Raw genomic sequence first — 24,120 nt, 5'->3', positions numbered from 1 at the left:
AAACTCGCCTCCTCCGTCAGATGTACGTTTGCATGCACAAGTGTAGAAAATAAGTTTTTCCTTTTTTGAGTAAGTGTGCAGTACAAATGTCATATTTTCATGATAGCAGCTTCCATACAATCGTATTTGAGCTGGTTCAACACACACAAAATTGGGGTTGATATTGAATCAACATAGTTTTATGTTAAAGTATATTATATACAGTACATTAAAAAAAATAGCATTTTGCGTAAATTTAAATGTCTTTGTATCAATTAACATGGTTAGAGTTTGTAAACTTGCTATGTTAAAGTCTATGCAATCATATTTGGGAAAAGAATTAAGTTGGGTCAACTTTATATTTTTCTGTTGATGTAACCATATACATAAATGTATTAAATACAGTCAGTGTTTAAAGTGTAAGCTCGTATAAAAGAAAAAAAAAAAAAACTGACTTCAAATTTTATTTTAGTCATTTTAGCGTAACCTTTGCATAGTTTTGATTTTAACGGAATGAAAGAACATAGTTAGCATTTGTAAACCTGCTAAGTCTACACAATCGTATTTGGTAGTTAAACACAGTAAAATATCAGCTCATGTTGGATCAACTTCATGTCTGAGTTGAAATAACCAAATATATCAAAAATATGAAGCCAATGTTTCATGCACGAGGTAGTTTAAAAAAGAAAAAGACCACTAACATCATTTTAGGCATTTTAGCATATGTATTAGGTCGTTCATTGTCCAAAATGAAACGGTTAGGGTTTATAACTATAGATAAAAAAAAAAAAAAAAGCTATAAGTGTAGCGGTTTGGATGCCAAAGACCAAACCTCATAGAAAAATATACATTCTTATCCTATATGTATTCCTGGAGCCTTTGACGCTCCCATCATGAGACTTTTTATATGGTAATATGTCACCTACGGATCCCCTCTCCCATTCGGCGTGGTCGCATTGAAGCCACACCCCCCTTGGGGTCCTTGAAAGACTTTCCCCCCCCCCCCCCTTTGAGCTTGTACTCTGATTTACCCTTACGCCGTCCTCAGAGTGCGGCCTGACCTCTGGACCGCCAGGGTCCAGGCCCAGGTCACCTTCAAAGGGGTCCTACGCCGTCCTTGAATCCTACTCCCACCCCCTTGACGGGTGGCTCCTTAACTCAGAACTTTAGAGCAGAAGGAGGATGTAAAAGTAAGACATGAAACGAACGGCATCATCATGGACTATTCTCCCAGGCGGCAAGAGTGAAGAGTTGTTGACGAGCCGAGCGGATTTCCTGTGGAATGAATGCAGCTGATTGGGAAGCGAGGAATGTTTTGACGCCATTGGACGCCATCTGACTTTGTCACGTGACCGCACCATGAAACAAGGACATCGACGGCTTTGATCTTCGCTTTTTTTTTTTTTTTTTTAAACACATGAGCAACAAAAAAGACATTTGCAAGCCTTTGATTTTTAGTGTTTTAATGTTTAAGAAAGCAGGAAAAATGGCCTACATAAAACACTACTTTTTAATCTGTACTATTACCGCTAAAAAGTAAAAGAATACGTACACTTTAAGTTAAATTTGTCCTGATTTCAACACGATAAAATTAGGTCAACGGTGAATCGTCTGATTAGTAACCAAGTAAGATTGTGTGGATGTAAAAATGTGAACTAAAATACATATTTTTATCAAATAAAAAGGAGATTAAGTGCAATTTTACAAAAACGTAAATGTATCTTTTACGAAATTCTCACGTTAAAGAATATGTTCATTCAGAAGATGAAACTGTAAAAAAAAAAAAAAAAGAACAACTATAAATACCAGGCTTAAAAAATATTGTTTTTAGCAAATAAAAAATGTATCATGAAAGAGAATTTAATCAAAATGTCATTTTATTTCTTACAAATGATCATGTTAAATAAAATCTACGCGTTCACACGGAATATGAAAGTGAAAAATAATAAGAATGATATGAATACCAGGCTGAATGTGACAGCAATAAGCTTATGATTTTTTTTGTTCAAAATGACACTCAAATTATAATTTCTGTTTTGGTTTTAGAAAACCAAAAAAAGTATGTTTTTCTTTCTTTCTTTCTTTTTTTTGTCATGAAAAATACTTTTAAATTGACAGATTTTCTCCAATACTTGTATTTCATTAGTTTACCAACTGTGTATTTAATGAATGTATTTTAAATAAATACATAGATTCATTCCGGCGCCTTCCTGCTTTTTCTCTAGGAAGCCATGTAAATTAGTTTAGAAGATATTAAAATAGATGTTAAAATAGAGTATATTAATTTTCATGTACGTTTTTCACCTCTACTGTATTTTTATGCATGCGTTTTGTTCAGTTTGACTGTTTAACTTTATTTGTATCTGTTAGGATTTAGATTTGAGCAAAATCCATGTATTTGCCATTACGTTTGAACAAATATAATTAATTTAAAATATAACTAAGAAGTAATACCTTGCAATTATTACTGACATATGCCAAATAATCACTCAATTTGATGCACTTTGTTTTGATAATTTAACTGAGAAAATTTAAATGATTTAATTTACAAAATAAAATGTTTTTTTGCTTTGCAAAATCCATTTTATATACTACAAAAACAGACCATGCAGTGGAAATACTTTAATACATTGATTTAATTTATTTTTAATGTACGTCATAAAATATGCTGCTGTCTCTTTACGCTCGGAATAAAAACATTATAGTCGAGTTGTATCTTGAATTATTGATCGGCTCGCAATGCCGGTTTGTTTTCTGGCCAATTAACCGAGCAGTGTTTTACTATTGAAACTTTAAAAGCGATCAAAAGGGTCAGAATGAGCACATTGTTGTTCTTTGAGTGACTTTTTTTCTTCTTTAAATAAAAAAAAGCGGAAAATAAATGTTTTTGTAATGTACATGATATTAAAATACTTTTTACAGGATATTAAAATACTTTTTTTTTTTTTTTGATATTGTTTGCTTAAAAAACTCTTAATTGATTAATGACATTATTAAAATGAATTGTTCTTTAATTTATAGGGTAATAATTCTTAAAACAAAATACATTCTAATAAAAGAATATTTTTATAGACGTTGCTCATATTTCAGCAAAAACATATTGCTTGGTCAAATTTATTTTAAAACAATACCTCTTAATTAATTATATTATAGAAAATATGTTTGTAATATACAGGATATAATTACATTGAAATTATATATATATATGAAATAATTTTTTATAGACATGTTGACAATATTATGGCAAAAAAATATTGTAAAAAAAAAAACATCCAACAATTTAACAATAATTAAACAATAGGACTTATAATACTAAAAAATACATTTGACCCCAAAAAGTTTTTTTTTTCATACTATTTCCTAACGCAAAAGTAATATGATCATCGCAAAGTGATGACAAAGCCCACCGAAATTTTTGCCTTGACGACAAAATGGCGGAAACACCCATGCGCATGTGAAAACTGTGCCAAACCCCAAAATGGCTCCGAGATCGGCAACCAATGGCGCGGCCTTTTTCTGGGCAACCTATCGCGTCTTGGCACCTCATTTTTTTGGTATTGGCGAAGCGTTGGCGCCCGCTGGTTGGTCGGCGTACCTGAGGACCCCGATTGGGCGTTGAGGCCGTTACTAGGCCGAGGAGCACCCAATCAGGAGTAGGCTGCTCCCGTTTTGAACTCGTCCGCCCGACGACCCAACGGCGAGAGCTAGCGTCTGTCTTTGTTACTCCGCTTGACGTCCCTCAGGGCATCTTTCTCATATTGAGACGTAGGTTTGGCATCCCCCCGCACTGGAGAATGGGGTACGCCATTTGTAGTTTCACGGGTTGTTCCAGGGCAAATCCCCCCACCCTACTACTCCCCTTGGAAGCCACGATTAGCTCCTCTAGCAGGAATTCAGGTGTGTCTGCGTGGCTCGGTAGGGAGGCGGCCTTTGTCTGCTCCCGGACCCCCACTCCGCCCCCTCAAGGGGGGTCTATTCATAGTATAAAGGGGTGTTATGCGGCCTGGGTGATTGGAGGCGAGAGCCATATCATTTTTGCGGGAGAGTCCAAACTATTCACTGTCGGGAAGCGCTGACAGTCGTCGGAGAATTGGCCCCCGGACAAGAAGAGCTGGAGTGGAATGCTTTTGTGTTTCGTGGGGGGGGGGGGGGGAGCGGATTTTTAAAAGAGATGCAGCTGTGCATCCAGTTTGAAGATTTCACGAACCATCCTTACGTTAAATCCTACTCTTCATTAGGAATATAACACTACATGTATTTCTATTTGTACGGAACATTTGGTACAGTACTGAAACAACAACAACAGCAACAACATATGGGTATTTTATACGATTTACTGATTTACAACATTTTTAATTTGTACGTTTTAGTCTGTACTTTTCTACAACTGTGAGTATTTTTGCCACCTCTGCTGTATTCTGAGTAAACTGCAAGATATCGCGACGTGCATCGCAAACTCCAAATGTTGCCATCGTGGAATGAAGCGTCCCTCGCAGCCGGCACTCGCAATCAAAAGCTGTAACGACACTCGAAAAGTGGCCATAATCATATTATCCCACATTATGGCTTGTGTATGTTCTCAATGTGGCCTTCTGGATGACAAAGCGCGGCGTCTCCCCGACTTCACCCCACCTCGCCGCTGACTTTCCCTCTCAGCATCCCCTCATGGCGCCTCATTAAACGCAGGGAAAACAAGCACCTCCGACCCGACGCCGCAGTCGGTTGGACGAGGCGCTACGACACTGAATTTGCATCCGCTCGCGTCGAGCGCGACTCTTTCCCAGTTTGGCTGTCTTCCTTCCATAGCAGGGTAGAAATGATTACAGATCGCTTCATTGCAAAGTCAACTTTGCGCTAAGTAGGATGTGTCACAAGAATTTAGTAGTATTTCCTTAGATTTTTTTTTTTTTTTTTTTTTTTTTTTTTTTTAAAAGAGGTTTACTTTAAAATTTAATATTGTAGTAAAATTGTTTGATTTCCTTATCCATTTTTAAGGGTCAACTTGTTCATTTTGATAATCCAAGTGCATGTTAAAGGTGTATTCCAATGTTCTGTCAGAGAAACAATTTAGTAGTAATTAATAGGAAACTGAGAAATGTGCAGTAGTAGTTCTAACCCTAACCTAAGATATAATGCCTCAATGAAAAAAAAAATAAATCAACTAAATTCTGACTAAACTTGTGAGAATTTAGTCGGAGTTTGTATGAAAAACTACCCCGCTATAATTTCGAGTTCTTCATTCGTCTGAGCTATTTCTATGAACACAAGAATTCAGTCGGAATTTGTACAAAAAGTGATGCACTGTTATTAGTAGAAAACATATTTAGTGTTTAATTAGACATCGTTACGAGAATAATATGCCTCAATTCTATCCCCTGAAAATGCTCCGAGTACAATTTCCTTCAAAATCCTTGGGGGGTTAGCTACTTCTATGTTGATGCGTGTATTCAGGTTATTCACAAAAGCATTTTGGAGGAATTTTGTACGAAAAGTAGTGCATTGTAATTCGTCGGAAATAGCCATAGGGTATTTTGACGGTTCTTGGATATTTGGGGGGAAATTCTAAAAATGTCCCGTCAAATTCTTGTGAGATCACTATTTTTATTTTGGTACCGTAAACTGGTGAGATAATTTTATGAATTGAATTATTATAGTAGGTATACGTAAGAAAAGTAGCACGTTGATATTAATCAGAAACAGACATATTTGGGGGATTAACTTTAAAAATCCCCAATTTTATGGCAATTTGAAAAATGCTAATACAATGTTTTTATAATGTGTTTTAGCATCATAAACAGATGAGCTAATTCTCCGAATGCAGTTTCACATCAGCAGTGACGACGTGTCTCTTCTGGGCAGAATTTAGTGGGAATTTGTACCGAAAGTAGCACATTGTGTGTAATTAGTCAGAAAGTGACATTCTTGGGGGAAACTATGAAATGCTGGTTTCCTTTGGAAAATCCTACAATTTTGGGGGGTACAATTTCCCATATTGAGATCACATGTATTTCTTTTAGCATTGTAAACAGGTGAGATCTGTTAATGTTGTTCCTTCGCTTTGACATCACCAACGTTATCTTCCTGCAATATGACAGGATTTTTGTCCAGTGTTTCTTCTTCGTGTCACTTTGTTGATGCTTATGTCTGTCCTGAAAATCAAACAAAAACAACTTCTCAACCTAAAATGTGTGACTGTCTGTTTTTCCCCTTCTTTTTTCTCCTTCTTCTTCTCCACCTTCTTCTTCTTCCTCCGCAGAGATGTTGAAGGAGCTCAACCAGCAGCGGCGAGCGAAAGAGTTTACAGACCTGAAAATAATTGTTGAAGGCAAAGAGTTTGAAGTCCACCAAAATGTTCTAGCTTCCTGCAGCTTGTATTTCAAGGACCTGGTCAAAAGGTTTGCCTTTTCCTGACAGCACTCCTCCTCCTCGAATCCCACCTGTTTTTTCATCTTCTCTTTTGTAGGGCACATTTGTGTCGCTTTCCTAACCCCACTTAGCTCCAATCTACCCCGCACCCTTCTTTCTCTTTCTGTTCTTTCTTTCCATCTTTTCTTGCAGGTGCGTGAAGACTTTTTTTGTTTTTATTTTGGTTCTAGCGCAGGGCCAGCAGCCATTCCTTCCTTCTCTCCCCCTCCCTCCCACACTCAAATGAATGTATCTGAATCTGGAGATAAAGGTCAACAACTCGTCATCTCTTTGCAACCCCCTCCCTCATCACACCATTTTAACCACATTTCCATTTTAACGAGCAGCGCAAATGTTTCACGACCGGGGGCATGTTTTTAAGGGCCCAAACGAGACGAGCGTATTTCTTCCACACGGTAATGGTTGTTGCTTAGTGTAATCGTGAAATCGGACGCTACAGAGTGTCGGCGAAAAGCAGGTGAACGGCATCCGCCATTCTTGTATTCACGCCATGTGTCCCCCCCCCCCCCCCCCCCCCCCCGTGGTTACCCAAACAGCAGTTTGAAGGAAATCTAAGTGTCAGGAGCAGAGGAGAAGAGTGATTGTATTTATGTATATATTGCATTTATGTATATATTGACCAAGCTCTGACCTTGTGGAGTGGAGGTATTTGGTGGCCGTCATCAAACTTCGCTGCTGTGGTTCGCTGCCCACACGCAATGACAAAAACAACAAATTCTGGGAACTTGATAGCAAACTGACAAAATCGCTAAAAAGAGTTTGTCTTGATCCTAAAATAGTTGCTTTAGAGCAAAATGGCAGACTTCCTGTGCATGGGTCTACTTATGCCGACCAAACTTCATGCTGCTAAATTAGCTAATTTAGAGACGAAATCTTACTTGAGACACATCAGCCTCATCGCTGAGCTGCCATGCTTGCCCACACACAGGGATGAAAACTGAAAATTCTGGCTATTTAACGTCACCTACCTGTTTAATACAGTAAACGTTACAGAAATTAATAACAAGAAAAGAAGGTGTTTGGATCCCGGAGAGATTACCTGATTACTATCAATTGTCTTAACCGGTTAAAAGAAAAAAACAATGTATTGCACAATCATTTAAAGAAATGCAATAATAGCGGGACAGGGAAGTGTGAAAATTGTGGCAATTTGGTGTCATCCTTCTGTCTTGTATGCAAGGTCCGAATTTTGGAGCAATCCGACAAAATCTGTCAGAGGAGTTTGTCTTTGAAGGACCTGTGGAAATGGCCCAAAGCGAACCTAAAAGGGCTACATGCAACCAAATTCTTTTCGTTTTGGGCTTGGGTTCTTGGGACTTTTTTTTGTGGTTCTACTCATGATAGACAAACCCACCAAAAGTTACTAAGTGAAACTGACCTGAAATTCTACTTATCAGAGTTTAATGGCGACTCATCAAACTTTCCCGTATACTTTGCCCATAAACGCAATGACCAAAACTAGAAAAATCTCATCTCTGCCCTGTCTAGCATACATGGTCAGAATTTGGTAGCACTTGGACTAAATCTTTCGGTGAAGTTGGTCTTTGAAGTACTCCTGGAAATGGCCACATTCTTGCTGAAATAGCCACTTCAAACCAAAATGGCTTTTTGGGCATAGATTGGCCTCGGTGGCTGAGTTTTCAAAAAAATCTGGTTGGTGGTACAAATTAGCAATTGTCCAACATTTTCTATTAACTCTATCAAAGTAATGAAGTTGCCCATCGATATTTCACAAAATGGCGGCCGATTCACCAATGCGCAGTATAGCTTGTTGGACGATTTAGTTTGGGTAACCACAACCTCACTCTGTTGCCATTCATACTCCATTTTTGTTTGTGTGTGTGTGTGTGTTTGGCACAAGAGTCAGATATTATATATGTATTTATTAAGAATTCCATGGATCCCAACATGTCCTCATCCAGGCTTTAAATCCTTGCAGGTGTTTTCAACTTGACTAACACTTCCTCGGGAGCCAAAGCAGTTCCGCCGCTCGCCATCTTTACGTGGCGTGTTTGCGTAAGCGCCGAGACAAAGGCAAACGCACCGGCATGGCGCCTAAGGGGGAGTTTGTCTCGTTTGCCCCGCGGCCATGGTGCGCCGTAAATGCGCAGCTTATCAGCCGCCCGCTGACGACTTCATCGGTTAATTCTTTACCTTTGTGACATCGGAACCTCGAAAGTTGAAAGCATTTTTATAATTATTTTGTTTCGTTTATGCTAAGATATAACATATACATGCACGCAAACACACACGTATAAAAAAACATGGTTAAGGCCAAATTTAACTGCATGTTAAAATGATCTTTTTTAAATATATGGTAAAATGTAACTTTTTTTGTGGCCAAATTTCATTTCTTTTTTTTTATAAAATTTTGGAATTATCGTAAAACATAGCAAGTTTATGGCAAATTTAATTGCATTTGATTTACATTTAATTTGTCACTTATGATCAAACGTAACCCTTTGTGCTGAAATGTAATTTATACTAAAATATAGCATTTTTGTCAGAATATTTAATTGCAATTGTTTCATTTTAATTTATTTTTATAATAAATATAGCATCAATAAAACTTGAAGGAAAAATGTAAAAAATATATATCGAATCTTTGTATTTCTAGGCATTTATGTATTTATTTCAAACGCAATTTATTTAATAAGATGTTCAAATCATGGTAAATCAGTCATAGTTTAATTTATTTATAGTAATTCTTATATACAATATGTACAAATGTATTTGAAAAATGTTGCACATTTTTGTACAATTATTTTAAATGTAATTTTAGAATTATTGTGCATTTTATTTCTATTGAATTTATAATTTATGGTCAAATATGAAATTCTGGTGGTGAAAAATAATTGCTTTTTTTCAAATTTAATGTGTAACTTACGAGACATAACGTTTTGAGGCAAAAAAATATGTATTTTTAAATTCAATTTTGGCTTTTTCCTCAAAGTTAGCGTTTTTGTGGTAAAAAGTGATGCCTTTTTACTCTTATTTATGCAACATTTTTTTAGGCAAAAACTAATAGATTTGTATTTTATTTTGTCCTTTAATTTTTGTTATTTGATTAATAATTTATAGTTACGTGCCAAATTTTTGTGACAAAAAATGTATCACATTTAAAATCTTTCAAATTTATGTTAAAGCGTGCAGTTTTAATTTGCAGAATCAAATTTCGGATTCACGGTCAAACGTAGCCTTTTTTTGGCCGGCTGGCGAGATTGGAGATTCCGCTGTACTTTTCAAATTCCGATGGAGGCGATGGAGGTTCTGTCTGTGGCGGCCGCACGCGGCGCTGACAGCTGCACCGGCGCGCCAATACAAAAGTCTGCCCTTGACCTTGACGACTGCGGGGAACCCTTGCGAGGGGCCCCGACACAGTAGGCGGGGGGGTTGAGCTGCTGTCCATCACTCGGTGTCTCCTGTGGGCTTCTTATCTGGGATGCGGAAACATCATTTATGCGTAAAGGTGCGAAAAACGCCCGACTTTGACAGTTGAAATGCTCATGAATCACTTAATTGATTGTGGGAGTGCTTTCATCTGGTGTCATAACTCTTGTCACTTTTTGCGGCAGTTGGCCAAAAAAAGACATTTGGCTCCTTTTGTCATCGCCGTGGCGACAACATTTGTTCAAGTAGTTGTTATGCCTGATGAAGTTCATGGAATGTATTTCACTTTTGTTGGTTTCTAACTAGGCTTTTTAGTTTACAATTCATGTTGTTTTTACTCAAGTTCCAAATCCTCCAAGTGGGTTCACTTCATTCTTTTTTTTTTAAATGTCATTTTGAATTTATGCTTACAGCTAACATTTATGTGGCAAAATTGAATGACTTTTTTAATGATCATACAATTTAACTGCTTTTATTTTTACATTTATTTATGGTAAAATATATCATTTGTGTGGCAACATTTAATTGCATTTTTTACATTCATAGTGAAATAGTGAATAATATTTTTGTGGCAAAATAAAATTTGGTGAGATTAAGCTTTAAAATTTTGTTAAAGTGGAGTTTTAAGAAAAGTGCTATAAAAATGGAGTTATTATGGAACTATGGAAAAACATTGGGGGGTGGGATTTGTCATAAAATAGAGTATTGCATTTTTGTGTCATTTCTTTTGTTTGTTTTTATGGTAAAATATATCCTTTTTTTTCTTTTTTTTAGCCAAATTGCCTTTGCCCCCATTGCTTCACTTTTTGTGCAGTTTCCTTCTCATTTCTTGGAATATGTTGCTCCATGAGACCCAAAGAATGCAATGCAATCATTCCCCCTTTGCTCCCCCCCCCCCCCCCCCAAAAAAAAACAAAAAAAACAAAAAAACATTACCCTTACACCTAAAGGGCCGGTGCGCCAAGCAGGCAGACAGATCATGGCCTGTAATTCCATTTCACCCATCAGCATTTTCCAATAAGCGTGCTCGCTTGGCATTTAATTTATGGCATCCATCTGCATTTTCTGCATCGGCACGACAACGCGGTGCAAAAACCTCCGAGCCGGTCTGACACATTCATCCTCTCTAGCCGTGCGAAACGGACCTCTCGACTCGCCCGGGGGGGGGGCGGGGGGGGGGACTTTGTCCAATTCCCCTCAGATTTATGTGTAATAGTCTTTGTTCTAGTTGATCCCAATAGCAAGACGAGTCTTCACACTTTTATTTGGCCTGCAGTTTCATATTAAAGAGAATTTTGTGCAGACACAATGTCACATTGATCTTCATAAAGTGACATTTTTGGGTTAAGGTCTTTTAAATGGAAACAGTATAAGGTGAAACATGGAACTCTAATGAGTTGAGCTTGCAAATTCAGCCCCCAAAACCCAGTTTCACTAAGCAATATGAAATTTGGTTGACTTGGGGTCCATCGTGCGTAGACCCACAAAAAGGTCTCAGGAATCCATGCCCGAAAACACTCAGGAAGTCAGCCATTTAGCGTGTTAGCGAAGTTTAACGATTCGCTGTACCGACATAAAACTCGAAATAGGTGGACTTTGAAAATCCAACCCCCAAAGCCAGTTTCACTTAGCAGCATGAAATTGGGTAAGCATTTTTATCATGTGTTGATGTACAAAAAAAGTCTCAGGAAGCCATGCCCAAAAAGACAGAAAGAGTGGCGTTTTGGTTCGAAGTGAGCCGTTTTGGCCGTTTCCAGGGCTCCTTCACAAGCCAACTCCACCTAGAAATGTTGTATTATTACTACCAAATTAGACTCAAGTACCCCAGACAGACCAGCAATTTTAAATTGCTAGAATGGTGAATTTTCTTTGTTCCATGTGGGTGGAGTGTGGTGGCAAAGTTTGGTGTGTGCACGTGTACGCCAATGTGTGCGTTCTGTCGGGCCTCATTTCTCCACCTCCTCACAGAAAAGTGCAGCATTTTTCCCCCCCCACAAAAACGGATTCCACCATCCGAGTAGAGCTCATCTCGACACTTCCTCATTTTTCACACGAGTGCATTCGGACGCTCCCTAACGTTTTTCCGTGGCCACTCGAAACGCTTCCTGCCGTACTAATTGACCGGGCTGATTATTATTTTTTTTCCCTTTCTTTTGGGTATTTATAGCTCTTAACTCTCCATTCTCCCTCCATCATTTTTACCCTCCCCTCTGCCTCCCTTTCTTTCTTCTCACCTGCCCACCTCCCTCCGCTCCCCCCTGCAGGCAGGCCTTTGTGCGGGATAAAGGTCAATAACGCTATGTGGCTTTTTGCTTTGCAGGAGGACAAAACATTAAAAAAAAAAAGAAAAGAAAAAAGCTGTGGGGTTTTGCAGCCATGTGGAGACAATTAAATGTCTTTTCATTTTTTAAAGTTTTTTGGGGGGATGTCCTCACCTCCCCCTCCCTCTCTGAGTGCACTTCAAATGACGACTAATGTCTTTGAGTTCATTCATACACTACAGGATATTATTGCAGGTGTGATGGTGGTGGCTTTTTTTAGGGGGGTTGGTTGGGGGTTACCTCTTATTGAAAAGTCATGGAACAACACCACCCCTCCCTATTAAGGATGGCTGCTGGCTCGCTGTTGAAGAACCGTCTCACGCCTGCTTCACCCTTTTCTCTCTCTCTTTTTGTTTATTGTCCTCCCTTCATCCCACCATCCCGTTGTCTCGTCATGTTTGTTTGGTGTCCCGCTTAAATGTATCGGCGGGTGCGCACCGAGAGTGCTGTTATATTTCTTTGCATTAATTTAGCTTTTTTTTAACCACCAAAATTGATTAATTAAAATGATTTTTTTTTTTTTGTCATTTATCTTGTTAAATATTTTACCAATTAATTTATTGTAAATAATAGAACAATACATTTTAAAATATTTTCTGTTTATAATTGTGTATAATGATAGTTACATAAATTGAATGACTTAAAATTAGTTTTTATTGTAAATAATAAAATACAAAATTTGTAAAATGGAACATTTTAGGTCGGGTTAGTTTTTTTTAAATGTCAAGTTTGTTAATTATAATTCGGTTAATTAGAAATAATGCAATAAAAATTAGCATGAATTATTTTATGAAAATCAGCTGTTTTACATTACACTTTTTACCCACTCTTTAAATTCTACATCAGTCAACGTCAGCTTTACAGATGCCACATACTTTCTGCAGGCAATGTGTGTGTTTGTCGCAGTAATGACATCTACCACTATCATTAAAAAAAGGAGTTTATTTGATGTGAATTGCTTAGTCACATGGACAACACAACTTTCTATTTGCTTCTATTTGCGCAGATGTAGTAAATATTGCTTATATACTGTATAAATACGATGCCTAAAGTCTGATTACAGTGATTTTTGCACTGGATCCACCTTCCTCCTAATTGGAGCGGGGAAATTTCCCAGTTTTCCTGAATGCAGCAACAATCGTGTGCGTGAATATTTTCTAATTCGACAAAGTTGCTCCAGCAGCAGCAAATGAAAAAAGCTAAAATCTTGATTGACGCGAGGAAAGGGCCTCCATCCCTCTTAATACGGAACACTTTTCATATATCTGCGGCCGCAGGGAGGGGAGTTAAAGTGGTTGTGGAGGGGCGACGTTCCATTTATTTAGCCCTTGAGTGGATTATCGTTTCACATTGGACATTAAACACGGGTGGGGAGGTGTTACTTAACGCCCTAATACCTCCCCCGCGGGCTTCCGCCGCCACGTGGAAAAATTGCCGTCATTCGCACCTGGCATGAGTCTCACGCAGTCCGCCTCTCATGCCTCTCAGCCTCGGTAGAGGTATCATGTAATCGTTTTATATGTATGGTAATCTCTTCCCCATTCGCGGTTTGCTGTTTCTGAATTCAATGAGCTCCAAATTTTGTTTCAGATAAGTAGAAATCCCCAAATTCTCTCCCTTTGTCTCACCTTATCCCCCCCCACCCCCCGCGCCCCTCCCCCCACTGCCCCCCCTCCCGAGCAAGTCGCTCTCTCTAACCTGCCTTCTCTCCTTCTCTGTGCCGCAATCGGTGGGAGCAGGTCGTCGGGGGAGACGCGCAACGGCGAGATGCTGAAGTTGACCATGAGCAACATCGGCGCAGAGGTTCTGGAGCAGCTGCTGGAGTTCGTCTACACGGGCTCGCTGGTCATCGATTCGGCCAACGCCAAGACGCTGTTGGAGGCTGCCAACAAGTTCCAGTTCAACACCTTCTGCAAAGTCTGCGTCTCCTTCCTAGGTGGGTGTGTGTGAGGTGGAGTTGTATCCCAATACCTTTGTACAAAATGATAGTTAGCCCGGTAGCTTCAGTAACTTAGTACTTTAGGAATTTTTCTTTTTTTTTTAAAAGCTAAAGAAAAAGCAAAGCATGGTTTGATGATTCCCTAGAAAAAAACTAAAATCTAATAAATTGAGTTAAATTCAGCCTCCAAAGCCATTTTCCCCTCGCAACATGTAATTCGATAGGCATGTCTTTCACAAGTTGGTGCGTCACAATTTGGAAAAGGATTTGTTGGGGGACTGCAATAAAAAAAAAAAAAAAAAATAGCCTCAAATGTCAGTATTTGCATTGAATCTCATGAGTTGTTTGGGGTATGGCGAGTACGAGGGAAGCGTATGTCGACAAAAAGGTCAGAGGCGAGAGAGCGGTGAAAAGAAAACAGCAGAAACGGCGCCTATTGATTTGTTTTTCTCTATTTGGTCCACACAACACACAAAAAAGAAAAAGCAAACATGGAAGCCATTTGTCGACTTCATTTCCTCTGAGATGTCAATTCATTCCGCCTGAACAAGATTCACGACATTTTAGCACTTTAGAGCAAAGGGGGATGGGCGGTGTTCAGGTGCCAGTGTTCGTCCTTGTCATAGGAGAAAGCGATCGGTCAAACGTTAGCGTCTTCTCGACCTACTTTTCTTTGATGTAAAAGTAAAAAGCCATTTTTAGGCTGTTCTTGAAAGACAAACGTATCCTATAAATGATGTTAAATTGCTACCAAATGTAAACCACCATTAGTAGACAGATGGGCAACGTTACTGACAGAATTAAGTTTGATTACTCACCGTAAAAAAATAATAAGTTGAGTGTAAAAATTCAGCCGCCAAAGCTAATTTCACCTTGCCGCAGGAAATCTAGTAGGCGTGTCTATCACATGTCGACTGAGAGAATAAATAGTCCCAGAAAGCCATGCCCGAAAAGGCAGAGGAAATCTGCCATTTTGGTTCAAAGTACCTATTGTAGAGTAATTTCAGCCATTTCGGGGGTCCTTCAAAGACTCGTCCTAGAGATTTTGTTCGATTTCAATCAACCACAATACTCAATTGCCAGTTTTTGCCAGTAAATTGCGCTGTCATTTGCTTACTGATAAATTGAGTTTAAAAGTTCAGCCCCCAAAGTCAGTTTCACTTTGCATCTTGAAATTTGGTATGAATGTCTATTGATCTTCAAAAAAGTGCCAAGCGCCCATTCCCCAAAAGACACAGGAAGTCCGCTCAGTTTCTCACTAGCATAAACGCCATTTCCTGAAAAATCTTGTGGCAACGTCCGTTTCTGTGCGGAATGATTCATCTGCTGCCTGTTGTTCTGGCTTTGGTTTTGTTGACCGCTATTTGTTTTGGGGCCCGCCACATTTGCCGATTAAAAGAAAAAAGGCCTGGCGTGGCTCCCTCTTGAGGGCAATTATTTAATCAGGCCTCTTTCATGGCGCCAGTTCATTCGTTTGTCTGTCTGATTGCGTGTTGATTTACAAACGTTCCCTTTTCTCTTTTGATTGATAGATATTTACATCGAAAGCAACCTCTTGTCAAAGATCACAGGCTCCCTTAAGCTCTCCCCCTGCTGGTCATTTTGAGGTCTACTTCTTTAATGTGCCCCGGCTAATCCCTAATCCTACTCCCTGTGATCGATTCCCGCCTGTTTGTTTGTCCCGGGAGGCGTTTGGAGTTATTAGATGTGTCGAGGTAGCTGGAAAGCTGATAAGCTGTGACACAATCCCTCGACATCATCTTCGACGTCCGGTATCTCGCTACTGACCTAATCAATCTGTCTATGTTCTCCCCTCGCGGGTCTTCTGATCTGACTTTCTTCTTCGTCTTCGTCGTTGCCGTCTTCTTCTTTTTCGTCTATTTCTTGATTATGATCCATCCATCCATTGTCTGAGCCGCTTCTCCTCACTAGGGCCGCGGGCGTGCTGGAGCCCCTCCCAGCTATCATCGGGCAGGAGGCGGGGTACATCCTGAACTGGTTGCCAGCCAATCGCAGGGCACATACGAACAAACAACCATTCGCACTCACATTCACACCTACGGGCAATTTAGAGTTGTCAATTAACGTACCACGCATGCTTTTGGGATGTGGGAGGAAACCGGAGTGCCCGGAGAAAAGCCACGCACGCACGGGGAGAACATGCAAATTCCACACAGCCGGTGCCGGGGATTGAACCCCGGTCCTCAGAACTGTGAGGCAGACGCTCTAGCCAGTCGTCCACCGTGCCGCCTGATTATGATCCGGTCAATTAAATGTTTTTCTGTTGTATGTGTTTGTTTTGTCTGGATTCATATTGGTTTTGAATATTAACATTTGTGTTTTTCACTTTGAATTCTTTAATAGGTGAACTTTGAAAATCCAAATCCTTCTGTTTCTTCTTCTTGGGCTGCAGAGAAACAGCTGACAGCGGCGAACTGCCTGGGAGTGCTGGCCATGGCTGAGGCTATGAATTGCACGGAGCTGCACAACATGGCCAAAGCCTTTGCGCTGCAGAACTTCCCCGAGGTCAGTCCACAACTGCCTAGAGACCGGAACCTAATTTGTTTTCTTCTATGTTCAACGGATCGGGTTTTAGTTGGAAGATGAACTCTTAATCCTCGACACTTGATTGATTGACTGAGTGACTGATTGACAAACTGATTGATTGATACGTTGTTAAATCTTGTTGGGAAAATTCAAATTCATCACTTAGCTCCCAGGCCCAATCACCAGCAAATCTTTTAATGATACTTGGTCTAGGATACTTGAAGTAGCTGGGGCTCTCAGGTTAGATTATGGGCCTTTGTCCATGCATGACCAATCGACATTGTCAACCAGTCGTCCTCAAACTTCCAGGGATTATCACTGTTCTTTGCCAGAGCAAGAGCTCTGTGTATTTTCAACAATATTCCATCCAAGATACTTGGGGTCCGAGATCACAACATTGGCCTTCCATCCAAACCTCTCACCTTCAGGAATAACCATGAGTCTTTGTAGGAGGACCCAGAAGAACTGTGTGGATTTCGATGCCATCCAATTCAAGATACCTCAGAAAGCAGAGATTAAAGATGAAAACTTGTTCTTTGGCCCATTTCTGCTCCCAATTTGTAATCATTTCTAATTCAGGATGACTAATGTTCTGTGCTTAGGTGCAGACATTTTTACCTCAAATCTCATACGAGCTACTTGGGGTTGCTTAAATCAATGGTTTAAATTGGTGCATATTCTATTGAACCAAGAAATGTGATGATTTTTTTTTGGGATCTGTCCTGTTTGGCTGCTTATTCAAGCAAAAGGATCTCTATAACCCTTGATGATGGAACAGCAGTTTAAGCCAGAACAGCAGTGAAATAGGAATTTTAATATACTCCTAGGAGTCGGAATCTACAGTATATGATGTCCTGTAGACTGGGAAGGTAGTGCTAGTGCTATTCCCTGTGTGAAATGGATGCAACGAGTAGCAAATACCTTGGTCAAATAAAAAAATCACCTCTCAGATTCTGTAACATAACAGTACCACGAGAGCCAAGAGTCATCCAAAAAAATGCCCCCTTTGATGATGTGTTTGACGATCAGGTGGCGGGACAGGAGGAGATCCTGAGCGTGTCCAAGGAGGACCTGGTGGCCTACCTGTCCAACGATAGCCTCAACACCAAAGCGGAGGAGTTGGTGTACGAGACAGTCATCAAGTGGATCAAACGGGACTCCGGCTCCAGAGTTCAAGTAAGGAAAGATAAATACTGCCGTCACAATTTTGTGAGTCGTTTGCTCTCGGAATGTTTTCTTAGTTTCTCATAGGAAATCAAAGGGCAAACACACGACTGCTGTGTTTGTTTGTTTGTTTGTTTGTTTGTCTGCAAAAGATTCCCAGAGTTAGTTCATCGCAATCAAAGGTTATATCCTCAAGATGGATATCGACAGCAGGGAAGAGCAGGTTAAAATGTTGCGCTGAGTCAATAAAGACTCAAGGTCGGAGCGTCAACTTCGGCACACATTGGTGCAAAACTAAACAGAGTACCGACGGATATCTGTGCACGGTTAAAACCTCAGGTCATGCGATTTTTTTATTGATTCCGGTGGTGAACACCGCTAACGCGAAGCCGCTGATTTTTACGGCCAGTGTAAAAATGGAGGCAAGGTAAGCAGCTAAATTGCTGGCCATCCGTCATTGGAGGAGCCATCCATCCTAAGCGATGTCTACTCGTCCGCGGGTGCTGGGCTGCATCCTCCGGATCAGACGTCCAAAAATCAATGTTACCCTGTCCACGCCTACATCATTATTCCTGGTTCTTCGTTTAGCATTGCGCTTTCGATCTGAGGTCCTATCACGTTACCGTCAAGTGTACTTAGCGTCTTGGCAAGGTGCTAGTGATGATCTGATGTGAGGCGTGTAGACATTTTATGGAATTACCGGGAGATGAATGAATTGACTCACATTTACATCAGACGATGTCGTCTTAGTCGTTTTTTTTGTATGAATTTGCGGCAATATTGAATGTGTTCTTGCCACCTTCCTACCAAGTTTCACAGCAACAAATTCTGCACTTATTTGCGTAATCCTGCATACTAACAAATACACAAACAATCTAAAAAAAACTTTTTTGTGGGTGGCAGCGATGAAAAAAGTGCGGGGCAATTGTTTTTCCAAGCGGCAAAAAGGAGTGGGTGTGATGAAATGATGATGAATTTTCCTTGGTTTGTCTCCGTAACGTTAGCGAAAAGACCAATTTGTGGTTCATAAAGAATGTTGTTCGATGAATTAGTCGGGCCGGACTCTACCATGAACTGATTACCACTTTTATTTTACGAATTTGTGCAAAAAAAAAAAAAAAGAAGAAGAAAAATCGGATAATTGTTGCAACCTCCCCACCAAGTTTCACTGCACCCGGTTCGTAATCCTGCAATCAAAACAATACCTCACACTTTTAGTTTTTGTGAATTTAATTTTAGATTTTGCTATCAGTATTCATCATGATCCTGCCTTTTTACGGGTTTACCCGTCCAGTGCGGGATGCAGGACAGTTCTCATTGTTGTTCAGGGACGACGACCAATGACTGACTGATGCCCGCTGCATGTCATGTGAGTCCGAAACCTCCAAACCGCTCGGTCCTGCAATTTCACCCTCTAATGCAAATGGAGAGTTATTCCGAAGTAGAGTTGGGAGGGGAAAATGGGACATTTTTCCGCTTGTCTGAACAAGCCATTCACATATTCCTGAGTCGGGAGACCCTGGGTCACCTTAAGAAGAAGAAGGTACAGAAGATCGCAAAGGTTAAAAAAATAATAATAATGGGGAGAAACAATCCAAGCGTAACAAAAGGCGACTTTGAATCTTGTCCCCTGACCTCCTCGGGTGGGAACCGGAAAGCGCCTCTTGTGGATGCTCCCATCGTGCCGCGTTTATGGTTCACATCCACCAACGCTTCATCCCGATGCGGAAAATCCCTCCTGCGAACCAGTGACAACTTTTAATGACATGTCAGGGCACCATGTCGCCGCACGACTTTTAAGCTGTCAGCTCGTCAGTATGCGCTTTTGCATTCATCTCAGCACACACCCGTTTTGGGTGTCTTAAGCTGCGGGCTATATAGCGGAAAAGTGGCATATTGAACGCGGCGGGTAAATAATATGCAATTTTCTCTTTCCGCTACCCTGTAAGTGTGCGTCTGATGGCGGCAGGAAACGAGGCGTGGACATCACTTAGAGACGGTAGAGAGCATTAGAGTGTGTATTCCGGTGAAATTGTTTGTATGTCAAGGGGGATTCCGACATGACCCTTCCAAAATTCACACAGTAGCACCCCCCTGGAAAGTTACGAAAAGAATCGGCCTCTGACAGCACTTTCACCAATCAACACAGAACTGGCTGGACATGTCTATCATGACAAGATGTACGGAAAAGCCTTAAGAACCCATGGGCTCTAACTGGAACCAAGTATCCGAGTGAGCCATCTACCGAATATACGATCTCATGAAACATGGCTTTTATGGAGTTGCTGGCTTTACCAAAATCATCGGAGTGATCGATTCATTTTTTGTTGCTAAGTAATATGTTTGTTTCCCTCTTCCAATAACACTTCCAATTCCATCAGTACAATTTTAATTTTGCATGTGTAGTACTCTCCCAAATGTTCCATCAGGAAACCCATTGGCTCTACCTAAAGCACAAAATAATTTTTTTAATATGGTGGTGTTTATCACTTTTACACCTGTTTCCAATTGTGCACACAATCTATTCGATTGAGTATGCCTGCAATTTAGTGGGCACTATTTGGGATCTTAGTAAAACATCACAAATACACTAGATCGCAGTGCGCAATCTCTTAAAGTGAACATAGAATTTAGCATCTGTGATTTTTGGAAATCGGGCCCTTAGTTGGTCATTTTGGTACAAAGCATCCTAATTCCGGGGAATTCGTCCATATGAGCCCCAATCGGAAACAGGTATCCTCAACAGAGGGGTCGAGGACTCCAGTGCACTTGATGACCTGGCATTTTGACCTACATGCATTAATCATTCATTATCCAAGGTGGCCGATGCTTGGTTTATCAAAACAAAGTAATGACGACGGCGTCGTCTTTGTGTTGCAAAAGCAGCCCAAATGCAGTCAGAAGAAGACAACGCGGCTGTTTCTTCTGAAGGATGATTGTAGAAGTTCCCCCTCTCCCAAGAAATACAATTAACCTTGCTTAATGGCGTGTGGCGATGTAGAGTCTTTTGCGCTTTTGAACTCGAAAGACAACGGCTAAATGAAAAGCGACGTCGCAGGTAAATGGGGTCATTTACGTCATTTTAGACGCCGGGGGAATCAGTTTAGATACGCACACACATGCCGCCTCAAAGCACTTTTGTCCTCTGATATTCATTCTGATGTCATTTGTTCTGACATTTAAAAAAAAAATGAAGAAAAAAAATAACTAAAAGAAAATTACATCAGTTTAATATGAGAGTCCCACATAAGCAGATGAAGTAATACCTTTACCTGTGTTCATTTGGCTCAGGGACCGCAAATGTCGCACCAAGCCATTGTTATTCCCGCTAATGGCTGGGCAGGCCTTTTTTTTTTTTTTTTATCAGGCAAACATGCCATTAAGTGTCCTTTTTATCCATGCTGCAGTCGCTGGCCACTTTCCAAAGAGACAATTAATCAGCCTCCTTTGTCACCTGGCCAGATATGCTCCGCTATGAAATGAAATGTCGACGTGAGGCCTAATGGAGGTCCCATTCAGGCTTTTGGCAGAGACCGGCCTCCAGTAGTTGAACGAGTGCGGTGGAGATACAAAGGACTGCCCAGTGAAAGTGAGGGCGAGTGTCCCTCAGTCACCACAGTCAGAAAAACGTTGCAGGAAATGTTCAAATCTCGATCGTATGCTGATCAAAATCAGTTATTATGCACTTTTGATTATCCAGCTTTAATGTCCACATGAAATGGCCTGGACAAAAAAACTTTGCAGTTTGATTGTTGGTCGAGGATAAAAAAAAAAATAATAATTTGTTAGCTAAGAAACAAATTAGGGTGGCACGGCTTGGGCGGTAGAATGGTAGTCTCCCACCCCGAAAGTTATGGGTTGAATCCTGATCCAGCGACCATGTTGAAGTGTCCTTGTTAATGAGGAGACGGTCTTAAAGCGCTTCTTGTGCCTTGAAGGTGCCAAAGCGCGATACAAGTGAAAGCTCATTTAGCATTTAGAAAATCTCGAGCAGAAGTTTGTCTTTGCAAAATTGGCTTTGGTGGCTGAAATTTTAAACTCAACGAACTAGAGTTTTGTGTTTTATGGCGAATCATCACATTTCGCCACCATGCTCCGCCCACACTTAATGATGAAAACCCAAGATTTTCACAATTTAGCCTCATCATTCTAATTAGTATTTGTGCTTCAAAAGTAATGGTAATGGGACAAAATCTCAAGGACAAATTCACTTATGGCTTCGGGGGCTGAATTTTCAAATTCCTACCTGCTTACGTTTGGGACTCATTTGAAGAAATTCCCTCATACGAGCCCTGGAACTCACCCAAAATGTCTGATTCAAACCTAAATGATCAACTTCCTGTACACTTTCAGGCATGGGTCCTTGAAGCCCTTTTCATGCATCTTGTTATGATAGACATGTCACAAACTGCTGTTGGTGACTGATTATTATTATATAAGAGTTTTGTGGCGTGTTACAGCCATGAAATTGAATTTGGTCAGTGAGAGCATAGAGTGTAAATGTCGCCATTGTCTCCGTGATTATGTACACGTCACCCGGTGTTTTCAAAGCGGGAGGTGGGGCAGGAGATCGGACACAGGCCAGTGAACTGTGGACCTCCACGGACATCTGTGTGGTCCCGGAGCGTGCTCAGTCCTGATGTGTGCAGCCAGATGGACGCGCCCGCTCGACCGTGGCGACTTTGTATCCGGAGTAGGTCAAAGCCGCGCTCGCTTAAACTGGCTGGAACCTACTGTACTATATTGGCCTGGAAGTTAATACAATCCTGCAACTACTACAATCAGAACATTATTGTGATATTATTACAACAATGAAAAATCTGGAGGTCTACAACCATGCAGTTGTATTTGAAAAATACCTGACTTGATATGTTTGATTAGATAGCGCAAGTGTACGTTACGAAGTATCATATGCAATTTTTATTGTGTATGTGCACATACAGCGCCATAAACAATCCTAACTGAATTTTACTGTCAAATTAATCAAAACAAAGAGAATTACAATTAAATTAAAACAACCACATCGCTTTTCCTTAGGAAAGTCGGCTTTGCCGAATGTAAACAAACAATGGAAAATGCCATTGACATGCTAACGGTTAGCATCGATAGACGCAGTTTTGGAAGCAACAGATATTTGAACACAAACGATGGAGAAACATATGCAGACAGATAAGACTCACAGGCATAGTGTATATACTTATCTTCCATGGAAAAGAACTAATATTACAGCATCTTACAGAGTCACATAGAAGTAGTAGAAGAAGTGCTATTTTTCGTTTGTGTCTGCATTACTGTGTTGTACTGTCTCCCAGTATCATTGACATTATTTTTAGCAAAGAAAGAATAATTTTTGAACCAGTTAAGTGAAATTGGATGGCTTATCACCATGCATTTGCAGTTGTAAAAGGCAGAATATTTGGCACAGACCTTGCGCGGGTGTACCTAATGATTTGGGCAGACAGCTTATGAGACTCCCATCTCGTCTTCCCGTGTGCAACCAGAAATCATGCAGCTGAACGTGTTCCTTTTCTCCCAATGAAGTCATGCCGAAACGCGTCGCTCCTGTCAGTCGCGGCTCAAGGCGACGTGACCCCCCCCCTCCGTCCGCTCTCCCACTTGCCATAAACCAACCCCCTCACTACCCTTCTCGCTCGCGTCCTCTCCGGCTGACACGCACTCAGACACGTAGTCACGCAGCCGGCGAAAAACACCATTTGTGGCCAAGCGCCAGCATATTTTGCTCAGGAGTAATGTGTGCAGTGCGCTCTCATTGCAGTTGAATGGGCTCGTTTGTGAGGCTGCGCACTCTTGTGCACGTGTGTGTGTTATTATTCATGTGTAGTGGGGAGGCTAGTCTATTTTTCAAACCCAAGCAGACGACATGACCCTTTCTGTGTTATTTGGTGGAGTCATTTTGCATTGCAAGGCTTTAATGGAAATATTTACTGGAGCAGGCTGCTGTAATGTATTTGTCTTTAGACTGGGTGAAGCAGCATGTGGCTCTCCTTTCCAAGTAGCTGTCAACAAGTAGAGGTCTTGTTTGGTTCTAGCCCTGTCTAATGCAATTGAGGCAGCCCTCATCCCATATACCGTTGAGCGAATGGTTAGTTACCATGTTACCATGATGACGAAGGGAGAGTGAGACAAAAGCATTTTAGTCACAGAGGGTGCAGTTTATACGCTGTACTGTGTGTATGTGCCACATGGACCATTTTTCACTGTTGCCCTTCATTTTTTTGCCAATTGGCAGCTATTTTTTAGTGCGCATTACTGCCACGTATAGCACGGGAGTGGAACATTACTTGTCGTGTTTTACTTTTGACATTTTTATATAGGGCTAGGACATTTGTTGTT

The 24,120-nt window shown here is 40.6% G+C and overlaps 1 protein-coding gene across 8 annotated transcripts in view; it reads left to right on the top strand.

Annotated features, from left to right (window-relative positions):
- Window positions 1-24,120, top strand: part of LOC133468682 (kelch-like protein 29) — a 162,451-nt gene that overhangs the window by 105,259 nt on the left and 33,072 nt on the right. For all 8 annotated transcript variants that reach the window (XM_061754877.1, XM_061754878.1, XM_061754882.1 and 5 more), the window contains 4 exons: window positions 6,236-6,374; window positions 13,856-14,052; window positions 16,469-16,581; window positions 17,632-17,778. In XM_061754877.1, coding sequence (XP_061610861.1) covers window positions 6,236-6,374; window positions 13,856-14,052; window positions 16,469-16,581; window positions 17,632-17,778 — 596 coding nt within the window. The remainder of the gene's footprint in view (window positions 1-6,235; window positions 6,375-13,855; window positions 14,053-16,468; window positions 16,582-17,631; window positions 17,779-24,120) is intronic.

Source organism: Phyllopteryx taeniolatus, chromosome 18 (genome assembly GCF_024500385.1).
Source record: "Phyllopteryx taeniolatus isolate TA_2022b chromosome 18, UOR_Ptae_1.2, whole genome shotgun sequence".
Classification (NCBI taxonomy): Eukaryota; Metazoa; Chordata; class Actinopteri; order Syngnathiformes; family Syngnathidae; genus Phyllopteryx; species Phyllopteryx taeniolatus.
This window is presented reverse-complemented; position numbering and strand designations above follow the sequence as displayed.